This window comes from Cnephaeus nilssonii (assembly GCF_951640355.1).
Source record: "Cnephaeus nilssonii genome assembly, chromosome: 6".
Lineage (NCBI taxonomy): Eukaryota > Metazoa > Chordata > Mammalia > Chiroptera > Vespertilionidae > Cnephaeus > Cnephaeus nilssonii.
The window spans coordinates 51,647,242-51,665,365 of record NC_137077.1 but is presented as its reverse complement, the minus strand read 5'-3'; the positions used below and the strand labels follow the sequence as shown (position 1 = coordinate 51,665,365).

Sequence of the window (18,124 nt, the reverse complement as noted above, 5' to 3'; positions counted from 1 at the left end):
GGTTAGAAGCCCGCAGTCCTGGATTGTGAGAGGGATGTCTGACTGCCCATTTAGGATCGGGCCTAAATCAGCAGTCGGACATCCCCCGAGGGGTCCCAGATTAGAGAGGGTGAAGGTTGGGCTGAGGGACACCCCACCCATGCACGAATTTTGTGCATCAGGCCTCTAGTCTATCTATATAAGAGAGGAATATGCAAATTAGCTGGGACACTGTAACATCATGGCCAAACAGCAGGGACCTGAGGCTGCATGGTGCCTGGCTAGGGCAAGAGACCTAAGGCCGCACCCCTTGCCTGGCGAGCCTTGATGGGGACCTCAGGCCGTGCCCCTCGCCCCAGCACCAGGCCAGGGGACCTGAGGCTGCGCCCCCCACCCAGTGGGACTTGACGGGGGACCTGAGGCTGCACCCCCCACCCAGAGGGGCTTGATGGGGGTGGGGTCGGCTGGGTCTGGGTCTCACCCAATGGGGGTGGGGCTGGCTGGGGCTGGGTCTCCTGCATTTTTGAAGCACATGCGGGTCGTGGGCGGGGACCTGACTCTAGATCCCAAGGCATGCCCCAGACTCTGACAGGAGGGAGATTTTCATATACATTTTACTAATTTTCTTTCATCTCTGACACTTCTATTATAGAGAAAGGGCAAATAGCAATATTAAAATATTTCCTCTAATTAATTCCCTTTTAGTGTGCACGAATTTTGTGCACTGGGCCACTAGTATATAATAAAATATCATATATCACCAGACAGAACCAGCACAGATGAGATTCAATTTAGGGTATTAATCCCAGCTAACTCCTAGAATGACCCTGTGTAAATGCCTTGGTTTCTCGTTGTATTTTCCTTTTCAAAGATATTCAACTTGGCTTTAAAAAAAAAAAAGTCTGAAAAAGCTCAGCAGGGATCTCAGATAAAGTAGGAACTTTCTGGGTTGGAAAGAAATGAACAAAGCATTTAAAAATAGAAAGAATAAATGTGTGGTGCATTTTTATTTTAAAATCTCCACTAAAAGGCAGTTTGGGTTTTTTGCTTATTTTTTTTAAATTGGTGGGCTTGTTTACTGGTGCTATGTAGGAATCCCTTTTCCATGTCCAGCGTGGTTCAGGGTTCTAGTTCAGGGTTCGAGTTCTAGTTCAGGGTTCGAGTTCTGGAGAAGGGCCACACACAAATGAAAGGAGACTTGAAGAAATTCAATTTGGCGATATGGGGGGCCAGGCGGTAGTCCAACTCTAGTGGGAGAACTACTCCTCTGCTCTGGCCCTGCTATCCCTTTTATTGAGGCTTTGGGAAAAACACCTTAGGCAGGAAATAACAGAAATTTACACATAGCCCTTAGGCAGGAAATAACAGAAATTTACTCATAGCCCTTAGGCAGGAAATAACAGAAATTTTCATAGGACAAACAGAGGTGGAGGCTGCTTCAGCTAACAATGTCTCAACTAAAGGGTGAGTGGTTAGAGCAATTAAGGTTGTTGACCAGCCTTCCTGGCTTCCTGTCAACATCTCTCTTTTAGTGAAACTGAATGGTTTCTGGCAGTGCTACATAGAACAGCTTTACCAGTTGAGGATCCTGTCGCCTGGACAAGGCATTACTGAATGCAGTGAAGCCTGATTTTAGATGCTGATTCGGTACCCATTCGCCATCCTCTCAAACCCTTAGCTTTTTCTTCCTCTGAAATTTCGATCTGCAGGTGTCTGAATGAAAAGTACTTACGGGTCACAGTAACAGTGTCAATAATTTCACCAGATTCCTGCAATTTAAAGCCTTTTAAAAAAATCACATTTCATTTAAAATCACTCTGGCCCCACCAATCTGCATGAATGATGTTGAGATAAATTCAGAGGTTGAGGATTTCATAAAGATTACTTTAAGATATTCCTAACAATCTAAAACTGATTTGCCAAAACAGCAGCTTTTTCTAAAATGCTTTGTGCTGAGCCTGAAATGAAGCTTTTACTCTTAGCAATTATGTTTTAAGAAGCACTTTAACAGCTTGCTGCTCCTTCATAGAAATCATCCTGGGCACCCAGGTGAAAGAATAGCTTTTATAAATTCAAAACAGTGCCTAGGTCAGTGGTTTTCAGCACTAACTGCACATTAAAATTATCTGGGCAGCCTTTTAAAAATAGCTATGCCCAGCTCTTTCTGATTAATTGGTCCAGGATGGGAAACTGGCATACTATGTCTTAAAAGCTCCCCAGATTCTAATGCACAGACAAGATTAAGAATCATCTGCTGACAAGAATGGCTTGGCCCAACTTCCATTAACACACTTCTTTTTAGGATCTTAATATGAATCAAAGGCTGTAGAGCACACTCTCTTCAGCCTAAGGGCTGATAATTTAAAAAAACAAAAAAAAAAAAACAAAACAAAACTGATCATTTGTTTACAAATTATTCATGTAAAAATAAAACGCTTCCCTTCCATGATCCTTTTCACTGAAGCCATATTCAGTTCCTTGCTGTCAGGATAGATTCTCCTAAGTCACATTTAAGCTCTATAAACCAGGCAAATGTTCCAAAAATACAATATTTCAGCATTCAAACTGATCTCCCAGACTGTCACCTACACCTCGGACCATACACAAATTTTTGTCATATCACACTTCTATTTCTTGGTTTTGCAAAATAGCATCACCAGATCTACCTGTAGTGTCAACACTTTACTTTTTTTTTTTCTTTTCCTGTCTAATCTTCAAAGGCCACAAGTCCCTTTTCTCCATAAAGCCTTCCCTGGTCACTTTAGGCCCCACTGATTTCTTCCTAGTATGAATTTATAGTATCGACCACTTCTTGGCTTTTGTTGTACTTCCATTTAAACTTTCACCCACTTTGGGGCCTGTTTGCCTAACCACCTTAGAGACAAGAACTATTTTTAAAAAATTGTATCAGTTTCCAGGACAAAGGCTCAGAATATAAATGTTTGGATTCCCACTAACAAGTCATAACTTTCTGACCCTCTATACCTCTCCAATTTTTTTTTCTTAAATATATTTTTATTGATTTCAGAGAGGAAAGGAGAGAGAGAGAGAGAAACATCAATGATGTTTTGTGGGTTTTCTTTATTAGCTGCCTCCTGCACGCCCCCTACTGGTGATCTAGCCGCAACCCAGGCATGTGCCCTGACTGGGAATGAACCTGGGACCCTGATGCTCTATCCACTGAGACAAACCAGCTAGGGCTCTCGCCTCAACTCTAAAACTCCCTTTAATGAGACTAGGGCATCGTCCTACCAAGCATTCTCAGGTACTATTACTGACTTTTGAGGTTCTACAACTTGTGCCATACAAAACCAATTAGATTCCTGTCCTGGGTGAGGGGTTTTTTGGCTGATCTGCCTGCTTATCGCCTTTACAATATTCCTCGTTTCTCCCCTCGAAATCTCAATTACCTTTCTATCTAGACCATTTCCATAAGCAATGCTTCTTTCCAACCAGCATCCCACTTCTAACCTGCCCCATTCCCTCCTCAAAGGCCCATTTCTAAGCCCTCGTTCTCTTCTCTAAGATGGCCACCGCAAACCCCGGGAAGAAGCGCGTTCCACCCACGCAAGGCCGCCATCCTCCCGGGGTCCAGCTGGACGGACCTGAAGGGAGGGGGCGGGGGTGATCTGAAGACTGGGAAGGGCCAGAGGAGGGAGCACCACGGAAAACAATGGCTGCGCCGCCAGCCCAAGCCAGCGCTGAGATACGTCACCGGAAGTGAGGCCCCACCCCTAACGTCAGGCGCCGGAAGGGAGCGTTGCTAGGGCGCGGGGTGGAGACGACTGTGTGGAGAGGGTGTCTTGACTCAGGTAAGGAGGACGTCGTCGCGGCCCTGGCTTTGGGCCCCCAAACCACTCACTTTGGGTGCCGGGGCGCCTTCTCCAAATGTTCTCTCCCCGTTTACGCCCAAGCCCCCGCCTGGCGGGTTCTCCGCGCCGCTGTTCGGCTACAGGCGGTTCCCCACTTCGTCCCCTCGAGGGCCGAGGGCCGCCGGCCGCCGGCCGCCCGAGCTCCTTTGTCTACAAACAAGTTAACCACCTTCCCCTCTTCTCCTGTTCCGTCCCATTGCTTAAATCTACTCGGAATGTTCTGTTTAAAGAAAGAAAAACGACGTTCCTGAGCCCCAGCTCTGTTGAACGTAACCGGTTACCTCAGACTACCTTCCCCCCAAACTAGAACTCCTTCGTGTCATTTGCCCTCCGCCTGGCGGTTCTCCGCGCCGCTGTCCGGCCACCAGGGGTTCCCGGCTTCGTCCCCTCGAGGGCCGCCCGAGCTCCTTTGTCCACAAACAAGTTAGCCACCTTCCCCTCTCCGGTGCCGTCCCATTGCTTCTTGAACCTACTCGGCATGTTCTGTTTAAAGAAGGAAAAGCTATGTTCCTGAGCCCCAGCTCTGTTGGGTTTGACCGGTTACCTCAGACTACGTTCACCCCCAAACTAGAACCCCTTTGTGTCATTTGCCCGTTTCACCGCGTCCAGTACCAGGGGAAAGACACAAAGGGCGGCTAACAGTGGAAGATACTAAAATGGACAGGGCTGATGATGCCGCTATGGATTCCAGTGGCCTTTTCCTGCTGTGATTAGCCTTTTGGCCCCCAAAGGATAGGATGGCATCCTACAAGGGGTTGAATCTGGTGATCATTCCTTTAAATGCCTTAAAATCAAGGCATATAATACTTGGTTCTTCCTTCCAAACCTCTTTTATTTTTATTTTAAATGTCTAGAGTGACCATGTACAAGTAAAACATGTCGAAAGGTCAGAATTTCCTAATCCAGACATAACATGTTGACGACATTTTCACTAATGGTTATAATTAACAAGTGGGCTCTGCAGCCAATTACTAAACTAGGGTTCCAGCTGATCACTGGTATTTCTTTTCATGGATTCCAAGGCTGCTTATGTCATAGAATGGGGGGAAGGGGTATGGAATTATAGGAGAGCTTGCTCCAGAGGCAATAACTGTAAATCGGGCCAATTTTCAGACGTTTCTTACGGGATGGTTTTATATACATTTAGGTTTTTCCCCCCATAATGATGTTTATTTAATCACAGTGCGCAGTAGGAGGGATCTCTAGTAGAAGAGAATTCAAACTACAAAACCAATTCTTGTCTTTTAATCTCCCACATTTCTGTTACAGACCTGTTCTTTTATGGTTCTGTTATCCATAAAATGGGAAGTTCTTAAGTCCTAACATTCAGAAGTTTTACCTCAAAGCATGGAGGGAATGAATGTTAACTGGAGAGATTAAATAACCAAGTCTACTCGTTTTAGCATAGGACAGTGCTCGGCAAACTCATTAGTCAACAGAGCCAAATATCAACAGTACAACGATTGAAATTTCTTCTGAGAGCCAGGTTTTTTAAACTTAAACTTCTTCTGATGCCACTTCTTCAAAATAGACTCGCCCAGGCCGTGGTATTTTGGGGAAGAGCCACACTCAAGGGGCCAAAGAGCCACATGTGGCTCGCGAGCCGCAGTTTGCCGACCACTGGCATAGGAGATTGGGGGACAGAGGGGAGGTAAAGCATCAGTGGAAAACGTGTGGCACTTCCTGATCATGTTTAAGAAAAGTCATTGAAATAGTAAGCGAGAATGTCTCTGGGCATATTGGGTGGATTGAGTGTACAGACTCTTAACAGGCTTCCAGCATTCCCAACTGTCAGCGGGGAGGGAGCAAGACTGGCAGCCTTTCCATCCCATATTTTTTTTAAACAATAGTATTTTTGTGGTCTTGATTTGCCCTCTCATGTCAAACAGCATCAAACCCTAACAGATGGTAAACGGTGATTGGCTACTGTAATGGCACTTAAAGTAAACTGACATCACCTCAATACATTTTAAGTTAGTAGTCAGATGTGGTTTTTCTTAACTATTTGGGAGCCCTATAATTTATTCCAAGAGTGTGAATTAAGCAATGATATTGAAATGCTTTAAAGTAACAAAGAATGCTTTAAAGGGGAGGAAATATGTGAGGGAGGAGGGCACTAAAGGTTTCTCATATTGAATTTGGGTAGCTTCAATCCCAGTTTGACTCAACCTCTTGGGGCCACCTTTCATTTCTGATTCACTGAACCACTGCTTTTTCCCCCCCTCCCCAGCACTTGGATTCGGCTCCTTCATTTCCAACATGGAAGAAACTTACAGTATGTACTTCTTGCTTTTAGAAAATAAGTTAACTTGCATGCAATTTTATGTCTGACAGGACTTCTAATGTGTGGCAAAGATTCATATTTCTCCTAAACTGCTGAAGAGAAACGGTCTATGTGATAGTAATGTAGAGAAGTGCCCAAATTTGAAATAAAATATTTAAAATTTAAATAGTTAAAGAGGTATGAGACATCATCAAGCTTTGAAAAGGCTGCAGTTGGGACACCTGTGTTTCCTTTCTATTTTGAGAAGTAATATGGTATACATAATATTGTTGATGTAGATTGAGTTTTAGGATTAAAGAAATCCTAGGGAATATTCTTATTTCCCAAGCAATCTAGGATTCTTAGATAGCCAAGGAAATCAAAAGGGAGCCAGCACTAGAATCACACAAGTGTAGAACCAAAAGAAACCTGAAAATGACTTTATTTAACACTCAAATTTTGCACTGAGAAAACAAAACCTAGAATAATTTATTTGCCCAGGCATATACATCAATATTTCACTCTTAGGTATCTGCCAAACACAAATACTCATACAATGCGCAAAGAAGTATATAATAGATCGTTAGTCACAGCATCTATACTAATAAAAGGGTAATATGCTAATTAGACTGGACATCTTCTGGATGTCCTTCCAGACAAAACCACGGTGGCAGGGGCCAAGGCAGAAGTGTTTAGGGGTAATCAGGCCAGTAGCAGGGAGCAGTTACGGGGCGATCAGGCTGGCAGGGGAGCAGTTAGGGGTATCAGGCTGGCAGGCAGAGGTGGTTAGGGGCGATCAAGCAGGCAGGCAGGTGAGCGGTTAGGAGCCAGCAGTGCCAGATTGCAAGAGGGATGTCTGATTGCTGGTGCGGGATCGGGCCTAAACCGGCAGTCAGACATCCCCCGAGGGGTCCTGGATTGGAAAGGGTGCAGGCCGGGCTGAGGAACCCCACCCCATGCATGAATTTTGTGCACTGGGCCTCTAGTTGTAGATAATAGTAAAAACTGGAAACAACATAGATGTCCATCAGTAAGAGAAATGATTAAGAATCTATGAGCCCTGGCCAGTTTTGCTCAGTGGTTAGAGTTAAGGGTTATAGGTTCGATTCCCAGTCAAGGGCATGTACCTCAGTTTCGGGTTCACTCCCAGCCCCTCCCCTAGCCAGGGTGTGTACGGGAGGCTACCAGTCAATGTTTCTCTCTCCAGTCCCACCTCCCTTTCACTCTTTTTAAAAATCAATGGAAAAAATATCCTTGGGTGAGGATTAAAAAAAAAAATTTTGCCGAAACCGGTTTGGCTCAGTGGATAGAGCGTCGGTCTGCGGACTGAGAGGTCCCAGGTTTGATTCCGGTCAAGGGCATGTACATTGGTTGCGGGCACCTACCCGGTAGCGGGTGTGCAGGAGGCAGCTGGTCGATGTTTCTCTCTCATTGATGTTTCTAGCTCTCTATCCCTCTCCCTTCCTCTCTGTAAAAAATCAATAAAATATATTTTTTTTAAATAAAATAAAAAATAAAAAAATTTACAGGACATTCCTTTGCAGTAATGAAATATTCCTTATATGGACTCACATAGAAGGAGCACAAAGATACGTTAAGTAAAAAAACAAAACAAAAAAAACAAAGGCAGCCCTAGCCGGGTGGCTCAGTTGATTAGAGTGTTGTTCCATACACCAAAAGGTTACAGATTCAATTCCAGGTCAGGACACATACCTAGGTTGGGGACAGCCAATGGATGTTTCTGTCTCTCGCTGCCTCTCTCTTATTCTCCCTCCCTCCCTCCCTCCCACTCTTCCCCTTTCTTTCTCTCTAAAATCAATAAACAGCCCTGACCAGTTTGGCTCAATGGATGGATCGTTGGCCTGTGGACTGAAGGGTCCCAGGTTCGATTCCGGTCAAGAGCATGTGCCTTGGTTGCAGGCACATCCTCAGTAGGAGGTGTGCAGGAGGCAGCTGATCAATGTCTCGCTCTCATCGATGTTTCTGGCTCTCTATCCCTCTCCCTTCCTCTCTGTAAAAAATCAATAAAATACATATATAAAAAAAATAAAATCAATAAACATATCCTCAGGTGATGTTGGTTTTTTTTTAATTTTTTAAGTAAAAATAGGTACAGGAAATCCCACCACACACCACAGTATGGAGGAAACTTGGACATTATGCTAAGTGGAATAAGTGTCACAAAAAGACAAATACTATGATGAAGTATCTAGACTAGTCAAACTCAGAAACAGAACAGTGTTTGCCATGGTTGGGTGGAAAAGGGAATGGGAAGTTGTTTAATGGATATAGAGTTTCAGTCTTGAAGAGGGAACCCCAGATGGCAGCGTAGGTAAATACCTAAACTGCTGCCTCATACAACAATTTCAAAACTACAACTAAAAGACAAAATATCTATCACCCAGAGCCACGGGAGGGCTGGCTGAGTGGGAGTTCTACAACTAGAAAGAAAGAGAAAAGAGCATTCAGTGCACAAACGCTGAAAAGCTGAGGTATGGAGCACGCGCGATCCGGGCTGGCGGCAGATCCCGGCTGGCGGCGGGTGTTACTTTCTTCAACCCAAAGGGAAGCAAGCTCCCGATTTCTCTGAAATCCAGTTTCTGGGGAGACGCATGGGACCCAAACTCCTACGGGGAGAAGCTGGATTGTCTGCCATCAGGTCGGAAAATGAGGGTGGCTTCCTTGCAGAGCTGCGCGCGGGAATGATTGTTTGCTGCGCTGGGGCGCGAGACGCAGGGACGCGGTCAGAGGCACGGGATGGCTGGCTGCCAGCCATCGCTGCTTGCCACGCCCTAGCCTAGTGATGACCTGAGACCCCGTCCCGCACAACCTACAAACACACCCAAGCTCCAAGCAGCAGCTTTTGCATATGAATGGCCTTCACTATCGCAGCTTAACCTAGCAAACTTGCAACCCGGTTCAGACAGCTCCAAAACCTCCAAATCCCAAGCAAAGAGGAGAAAACTGTAGTTCTCGCTGTAGCTCCTGCAGGGTGGCCTCAGACAGTAGCTGACCTGCCATTGGAGATCCAGAAGCCAGTATACCTAGTGGTCAGTGTGAGACACAGATTTCAACTCCTCACATCCATAAGTGACATATTTAAGAGGCAGACTCAGTGAGCACCAAAGCCCCACTGAAACAAGGCCTGCACCATAAGCGTGTCTCCAGTGCAGCAGTTCTTCCATTATAAACACAGTGGGTCCCCACAGCCAATTGGCCTGGAGGACAATTCCTCCCAGTGTACCAACAGCAATCAAGGCTTAACTACACCAAGACTTTGCATTCAGTCCACAAAGGGGTGTACCAGTAGCGTCCACCTCAGGTGATTGGGGAGGCTGAGCTACTGGCCCCTATAGGTCACCTACCACACAAAGCCGCTCCATCAACACAGGGAAGCAGGCAAAATGCAGAGACACAGAAACATGTCACAAATGAAAGAAATGGAGGAAAGCAAGCTACGGGACGACATAGAATTCAAAACCACATTTATAAGGTTACTCAAGAATCTTCTAAAAACAGTTGAGAAACTTGATGAGACCTTCAAGGACCTTAATGAGAATGCCAAAAATAATGGAAAAGGACCAGTCAGAAATTAAGCATACACTGTCTGAAATAAAGAATATACAGAAACTCAACTGTAGATCAACGTACCCCAAGAATCAAACCAAAGATCTGAAATATGAAGAAACAAAAAACACCCAACCAGAAAAACAAAAAGAAAAAAGGATCCAAAAATATGAAGATAGTGTAAGGAGCCTCTAGGACAACTTTAAGCATACCAACATACGAATTTTTGGGGTGCCAGAAGAAGAGAGAGAGCAAAATATTGAAAACCTATTAGAAGAAATAATGACATAAAACTTTCCCTACCTAGTGAAAGAAATAGACTTACAAGTTCAGGAAGCGCACAGAACCCCAAACAAGAGGAATCCAAAGAGGACCACACCAAGACACATCATAATTAAAATGCCAAGGGCAAAAGACAGAGAATCTTGAAAGCAGCAAGAGAAAATCAGTTAGTTACCTACAAGGGAGTACCCATACGACTGTCAGCTGATTTCTCAACAGAAACTATGCAGGCCAGGAGGGAGTGGCAAGAAATATTCAAAGTGATGAACAGCAAGAACCTACAACCAAGATTACTTTACCCAGCAAAGCTATCAATCAGAATTGAAGGTCAGATAAAGAGCTTCACAGACAAGAAAAAGCTAAAGGAGTTCATCACCACCAAACCAGGATTACATGAAATGCTGAAGGGTATTCTTTAAGAAGAGGAAGAAGAAAAAGGTAAAGATAAAAATTATGAACAACAAAAAGACATCAAATAAATACCTACCAACAAGTGAATAAAAAGTGAATAAAAATCAAGTGAATAAAAAGTCTGAAGAACAGAATGGACTGGTGAATATAATGGAAACAGGGACATAGAAAGGGAGTGAACTGACAATTCTCAGGGGGAAGGGGGTCTAAGGGGTGTGGGAAGAGATTGGACAAAAGTCTTACACCTATGGATGAAGACAGTGGCGGGGGGTAAGGGCATGGGGTGGGTAGGGGAATCAGGTGGAGGGGGATCTATGGGGGGGGGAAGAACACCTGTAATCTGAACAATAAAGATTTATTTATTTTTAAAAAATTCTGGAGATTGGTTGCACAACAATGTGAATATACTTAACTCTGTTGAACTGTACACTTAAAAATGGTTAAGATGGTAAATTTTATGTTGCATATATTTTATAGCCATTTAAAATTTTTTAATTAAAAAGAAAATAAAAATTTTTAATCTAAAAAAAACAGGTTAGAGCTAACCTAAATTACTAGAGACCAAAAAGTAAAGCATTATGGTAGAAAACTATCATTATCAAGTCTGACGTATGCCACTGTGTGGGCAGTAAAGTGTGTATGAATCATAAGGTACGTCCAGTCTGTCTGCTGCTGACATGGCTTAACATTTGCTAGTGATGGAATGGACTAAATGAAAGGATTTAATACGAATTTCATCTGTGAACTCACCCTGGGTGTCCTGAAGCTTCAGATGAAAAGATTGCTGGTCAGGATATGCCTGGTTGGCATAATAAGCCTGCCTGTCCTCTAAGATTTTTTTCTTCCTATTCATTCTGTCCTTCACGTCACCTTTCTGGCTCATTTACATCATGGTCATGGTTAGCAATTTATTCCATGTTTACCACTCTTCCAGTGAAACTGTCTGTTTCAATTCCCCACTAGCTTCTGATTTTCATAGCAGTCTCCTGGTTTATACGCCTTTTATCAAATGTGAATTGTTTATCTTATTTCACTTTTATCATTGCCTTCAGTGGGGACAAAGCATTTTATTAGGTTGCTTCTCATCATAATATACTGAGAATGTGCTTAACCATTTAATTTCCTGTCCTTAACCAGTCTATTAAAATTTGGGGCTCAGCCTGGGCAACTTGTAAAGCCTAAGGGTAGTTACATGTTCAGAGAAACTTCTCTGAGAGACATGTTCAGAGAAATTTCCACAATTCCAAACTATGGAAATAATCCCTGAAAGTATAGCCTTCTAAGGGTAGTTTTAAATAGCATGATATAGGTTAGGGGCTTTCTTTCACATAACAGCTTCATATGTCTGCAGGTTTCTTAACCTCAGGAGGCTCTGTTTGCAGATTATTCTGTTTTTAATATGGCGAATTTGATAATCCCTAAATTAAAGAATTCTGGTTTTTTCTCATGCATTAAAATATGAAAGGTAAAACTACTTATCTAATAAAGGTATTGGTTTCATTTGAGAGGTAACTTGAGTAACCAAGATCAGGAACTACTTAAAGTAGTAGTGAATTAAAGCAGACAGGTGAAAAAGAAGTCATCTATCAACGAATATTTCTCAGTCTTCCATAGAACATATCACTGATATAGAACAGTGCTTTTTTCATGTCATGGCATACTAGCAAATAGATGCTTTTGAGTGGGAGTAACTATCCTCAACTTGCTCTGGGACTGTTGGGGTATGGGAACACGTGTGTGTGGACCCCTACATTGAAATATTGGCACACCATTCATTCCAACCTTCAGCATACTGGTTTGGAAGCTCTGGTTAGCTAGCTAGAATATAAATGACCCTGAATTAGCACCTTTAGGAAAGGAAAAGAGAATGTCATGTCATGTAACTTTGTTTAATAGTAAGGGTGACCAACAATGAAAACGTCAGTATTTTTTTCTTTTTTACATTTGTATTGATTTCAAAGAGGAAGGAAGAGGGAGAGATTGAAACATGGATGAGAGAGAATCATTGATCGGCTGCCTCCTACATGCCCCACACTGGGGATTAAGCCCACAACCTGGGCATGTGCCCTGACCAAAAATCGAATGATGACCTCCTGGTTCATAGATTGATGCTCAACCACTGAGCCATGCCAGCTGGGTAAAAACAGCAATATTTAAGTACAACCAAATATGAATTAAAACCTTATCCTTTGATCACTGGTTTTGCTGGACTTAACACAATTTTATCTTATCAGAGTTAAATGTTTAATTACCCTTTTATTTAAATTTCAAGTTGTTTTCAGACTGTCTTATTCTATTGTTGCAGATTCTGTTAGAAAATACATTGTGCCTTTTAAAAACATGAAAATACATTGCGCCTGCCCTAGCCAGTTCGGCCTGTGGGTCCCAGGTTTGATTCCGGACAAGGGCACTTGCATTTGTTTTGGGCTGGATCCCCAGTAGAGGGTGTGCAGGAGGCAGCCAATCAATGATTCTCTCTCATCATTGATGTTTCTATCTCCCTTTCCCTTCCTCTCTGAAATCAATAAAAATATTTTTAAATAAATAAAATGCTTTAAAAGAAAGAAAATACATTGTGCCTATAATCCTGTAGTTATCCAAAGACCTATTAAGCTTTATACATATCCTGTTTTTCTCTCTATCTCAGTAGATTCTCTGGACCCTGAAAAGCTATTACCATGTCCCTATGATAGAAACCACCAGATCAGAGCCTGCAGGTTTCCTTATCATCTTATCAAGTGCAGAAAGGTAGGATATTTTCATAATTTGCCCTGTGATGCCCTCAGTTCTTTTTTAAAAAAACAAATTCTGTAAATATCAGATAATTTTAATATAAGTATAAAATTAAATTGCCAGAATTGTTTTGGGAATCTACCTTTGTATTAAATACCAACATTTATAGAAAGGAGTTTGTTTACTTCTTGGGTACATAAGTTTTTTCCTATTTTGGTTTTTTTCCCCCCAACTAGTGATAAGCACCCATAGCGATAAATGGCTTCTCTGGAATCTTTCTCCCTTTGTAAAAAGAAGAAACACTAATTTTTGCTAGCAATGAGAAAATCCCTTCTGCCTTGTGAATTTGATGCGTTCATTGTCCTGATAAGGATTGAGTCAATAATACATTGATTTCTGATATTTTTGGTTATAAATTTTAGAGAAGTTGAACAGTTAGAGGTTAGTTAGACCAATAAAAACTTATTCCTAAAAATAACTCTTTTTCCAAATTTCAACAGCATCTTTGAGGGCGGGGGGGAAACCAACTTATTAGAGTTTCTTCTCTGGTCATTCTTTTGTATACTTAGCTGATGTAAATGACTTTGATGCTGGTATATTAACTGAGGCACTTTGAAAAGATTGTTAGAGTGCTGATGTCAGATACAGAGGCCAAAGTTCTGCCATGACTGATGCTTGGAAAACAGTTTTGGTACTTAATCCAAACTGCATACAATTTATGTATGTATTAACATCCTTTCATGAGTGTTTCTCTTGTAGTCCTGGAGATATGATTATAATGCCGATTTTTATTTCTCCAGCTGTTTTTAATCTTTTGAGCAAATATCCCTTAAAGTTGAACATGGACCATATGCATCTGAAGATACCACCACAATGTCCTCTTCTAATGCTCTTAATCTTTGGCCACAAAACCTTTGCATTGAAATACCTGATATCCCTTAGAAAAATCATGGAGACAAATGCCCTCACAATTTTCTCCGTCCTCTATTTTTTTTTTCCAGCCTTCTCCCCATTTCACATTATTTTTACTTTTTTTTAGTATTGTGTGATATATCTTTTTCTTCTCCTAGTAAGTAAATTTCTTAATTGCTGCTTTATTACCATAAGATTTGAGTAACATTAAATACTTTGTTTGAATAAGAAACTTGGTCAGCAGAGTAGACTCTTATCATTTGGGCTTTACTTAGTGAAATAACTGAAATAAAGGTCAAATTGTTCAGAGCCTCATTTTAGGCATCATTACTTTAAATAAGTGTTCCCAAGTTAATCTGAAAAATCATTGGTTTGCTTCTTCTGCAGCTCCCTTCCAACAATTATTTTCCAGCCCTATTGTATTGCAGTAACAGGGACACTACTGCAATGCAGACTGGGAATGTGTTTTAGCATTACTGTGTATCCTCAATACCAGCTTTCAAAGACATCCAAAGAGCTCTACCATTACATGTTGTGCCACTTGAATCTCATGACTCTGAGGAACAGGGAGAGAAGATGTAGTTCTAATACCCAATTCTAAATTTGCTCTTTACCTCCATATAAGCCGCTTTAACCCAAAATCTGTGCTGTCAGTCTCTATAGTCATAACAAAGAGACTTACGTTTTGATGATTTTGAGATACTATATGGTCTGTATGAGTGATAAAAAATTTCTTCTTAATTTTCTACTATGAATTTACCTATCATAGCTAAGCTACAAGTTTATTGAGAGATTTTAGGGGGGCCATTTATAGATAAAGCTGAGCCATGCCCCTTGGACTTGTAAGAGGTCCAGAGAATTGATAGACCCCTTAATTTTTGTTCCACAGAATCATCCTGATGTCGCAAACAAATTGGCTACTTGTCCCTTCAATGCTCGCCATCAGGTTCCTCGGACCGAAATCAGTCATCATATTTCAAGCTGTGATGACAAGAGTTGTATAGAGCAAGACATTGGTAAGACTGACTAGCTAAAATGTTTTGGTACTAGAGGTTAGCCCCTTTAAATTTGTGTTATCCTACATTGTCACCTTGATTTTTGGCTTTCCATATTGAAGAACACTTTCAGCAGGAAAAGGATGTCAGGTTGTTTTTGTCAGAATGCTTTCTCTTCTAAACAGCCTGATTCACTTTACCAATAATTCATCTAACTAAAAAAATCCTTTTACCACAGATATGATAAATATCTTTGTTTCTGCTGTTTCTTTCATGTGCTCTCTCAGCAAGGGGATAAGACCACTCTGTATATCTTTGAGAAACAAAGACCCGTTGGGCTACCCTGCAACATCTTTGGCCACTAACCCCTTTAAACATAAGTTAGCAATGTCCCGTTCTCATGTCAAAATCTCTATTGTCTTTCAGTCAACCAAACCCGGAACCTTGGACAAGAGACTCTGGTTGAGAGCACATGGCAGTGCCCTCCTTGTGATGAAGACTGGGATAAAGGTAAGTGCTTCTGCATCTTTTTCTGCACAATATCTAAATCTCAAGTCATTTGCTTTAGACAGAAGGAAGATTTTCCTTTTTTATGAACATGCCATGTTGTTCAGAATGCTTTGTTATTTTTATTGGGCCCCAAAACGAGCACATTTGTATGGCTGTGCAGACACGTGGAACAGCCTCTCCCTTCTTGATTGGAAAAAGCACTTCTTTACATCTGTTTTTTTCCATAAATTGTGCTATGCCATCTGTGTTTGGCTGTTACTAGGCACGTTTATTATTATTTATGTCGTTTGTGTTTATATTCTTCAATTAAATTCCTGCTACTGTGTCACTTAGGCAAGGTACTTGATCAATTTTTACTTCCTTCTCTAAACTTAGGTGTATTATTTCCCATCTTACAAATTAAACTAGCATAAACTGGTGTCTTATACCACAAACTATGTTTTGCTTCCTTTGGCAGATTTGTGGGAACAGACCAGCACCCCATTTGTCTGGGGCACAGCCAACTACTGTGGCAAGAACAGGTAAATGAAATTGTCTCATTCCCAGCATTGTCTCCCCAAATCAGAGTGCTTTGTTACCAAAAACAGCCACCAAAGCATGAATTGATCTCTTTCCTTGATGATGTTACTTGGTAGTAACTTAGTCTAGATATTGTTTTGGTGGGTTATTTTTCTTATTTCTTCCTTGATTCATAAAAAGGTTACATTCTTTCTGTTAATCACTGTGGGAACACAGAAATACTAGCTTAGAGTCTAGCAAAGGAGACAGTGGTGCCAGATATTATGTCTTAGTTGAGTTTTTTACTAGGTTCATATTATTTTAATGCTTAAAAAAATCCCCAGCTATACTACGTGGATCATTTTTACTCTTGGTAACTAGTGTTTAAGGAAAAAGTAATCTTAAAAGTTGTTTGTTTAAGAGTGGAGAATCCAAAACACCTGTTGGGTAGGGGGAAAATTGCATCTCTTCTTCCCACTGATTTTGCATATAATTTTGAAGGCTATAAGATTTCTCATTATTATTTGATCTTTAACCCTTAGATCACATTTCAAATCCAAATGAGAATATTTATGGATTAGAAAATAAAGGAATTAAATGCTAGACTTCATTTTTCCCCCAAATTGAATACTTATCCATTTTTATTTCTTGGCTCCTGAGGTCAGCTAGTAATTGTAAGTGTACCTTATTGTGTGTGTTCACTAAGATGGAAAAACTTAAAAATGAATTTCATTGGTACAATTTTAATTTTTTCTCAGTTCTTTGAGATTTGTTGCCCTTGGTATAATTGTCTTGGCATTTTATTTTATCTCATGTTTATTGAGTGAGTTGATGTGTTTGTCATACAACTGAACAGTAGATGGCATTACTGTTTATCTCAATTTCTAAGAAATGAAAATACTTAGACCCATCTTAATGCCTGTACAGAACAGTGGGCTTTCCAGAGAAATGGTAATCATTCTAATTGCAAGAATGTTTTGATGGAAATGTGTTTACATTTCATAATGTAGGCTGTTTTGTTTTCCCCCAAATTACAAAAAAAAAAAAAAAACACACATTTTGATTGTCCTGTGTGTGCTTGCCTGAAGAATACAGATATGCTGGCATAGTCAGATTTATCTTTCTTTTTGTAGCCCTGCAAGCAACATAGTTATGGAACATAAGAGTAACCTGGCTTCAGGCATGCGCGTTCCCAAATCTCTGCCGTATGTTCTGCCATGGAAAAACAGTAAGTGTAATGAGACAGAATGCTTTTATTCTTTTCTTTGTTCTGATAAATATAGTTAGTCTTGATATTCAGAGACATGTTTAGTCTGAATACCTTGCACTCCCATAACCCTGAAAATGAGCACCTCCTTAAATTTTGCACCCTAAGGGCCTCACTCACTTCACCCTAGTCCTGGTTCTGGTTAGTACTAGGAAAGTACAAGATCACAGAAACCAAAAGAATATTTTCAAGATAGGGTGACCACTGACATCAAATACCATGAGTAAATTTGGGGAGCAATAAAAAGACTATTGCCCTGCCTGGCTACTGTGGCGCTGTAGTTGAATGTCAACCCATGCACCAATTCCTGGTCAGGACCCATGCCCAGATTGTAAACTTAGTCCCCAGCAGGGGGTGTGCAAGAAGCAGCTGATCAATATTGATGTTTCTTATCAGTGTTTCTATCTCTCCTCCCTTTCTCTCTCTCTAAAATCAATAAAAACATTTTAAAAAATAAAATAAGTAAGAACATATTTTTTAAAAGACTATTGCCCTGACCAGTGTGTCAGTGGTTAGAGTGTCAGCCCGAGAACTAAAGGGTTGCAAGTTCAATTCCTGGTCAAGGGCATGTACATGGGTTGCAGGTTCAATCCCTGGCCGTGATTGGAGTGCATGTAGAAGGTAACCAGATGATGTCTCCCTTCGATGTGAGGTGGGGGTTTTTTTGTTGTTATTCTCTCCCTCCTTCCCTCCTTCCCTCCTTCCCTCCTTCCCTCTCTCTCTTTCTCTCCCCCACACCTCTTCCCCCTCACTTCCTCCCTTCCACTCTCTCTAAAAAAATCAATGGAAAAAATATTCTCAGGTGAGGATTAACAACAACAACAACAAAAAGACT

General features: G+C 41.4%; 1 protein-coding gene across 1 annotated transcript; it reads left to right on the top strand.

Moving 5' to 3' along the window:
* Nucleotides 1–6,086: 6,086 nt before the first annotated feature.
* Nucleotides 6,087–17,485, top strand: GTSF1 (gametocyte specific factor 1; the record flags this gene model as incomplete). The annotated part of the gene is made up of 7 exons (XM_079773775.1): nt 6,087–6,126; nt 13,022–13,122; nt 14,909–15,035; nt 15,441–15,524; nt 15,982–16,045; nt 17,156–17,250; nt 17,436–17,485. Exons 1-7 carry the CDS (start codon nt 6,111–6,113, stop codon nt 17,483–17,485), a joined length of 537 nt encoding a protein of 178 aa, XP_079629901.1. The 5' UTR covers nt 6,087–6,110.
* Between the last annotated feature and the right edge of the window lie 639 nt (nt 17,486–18,124).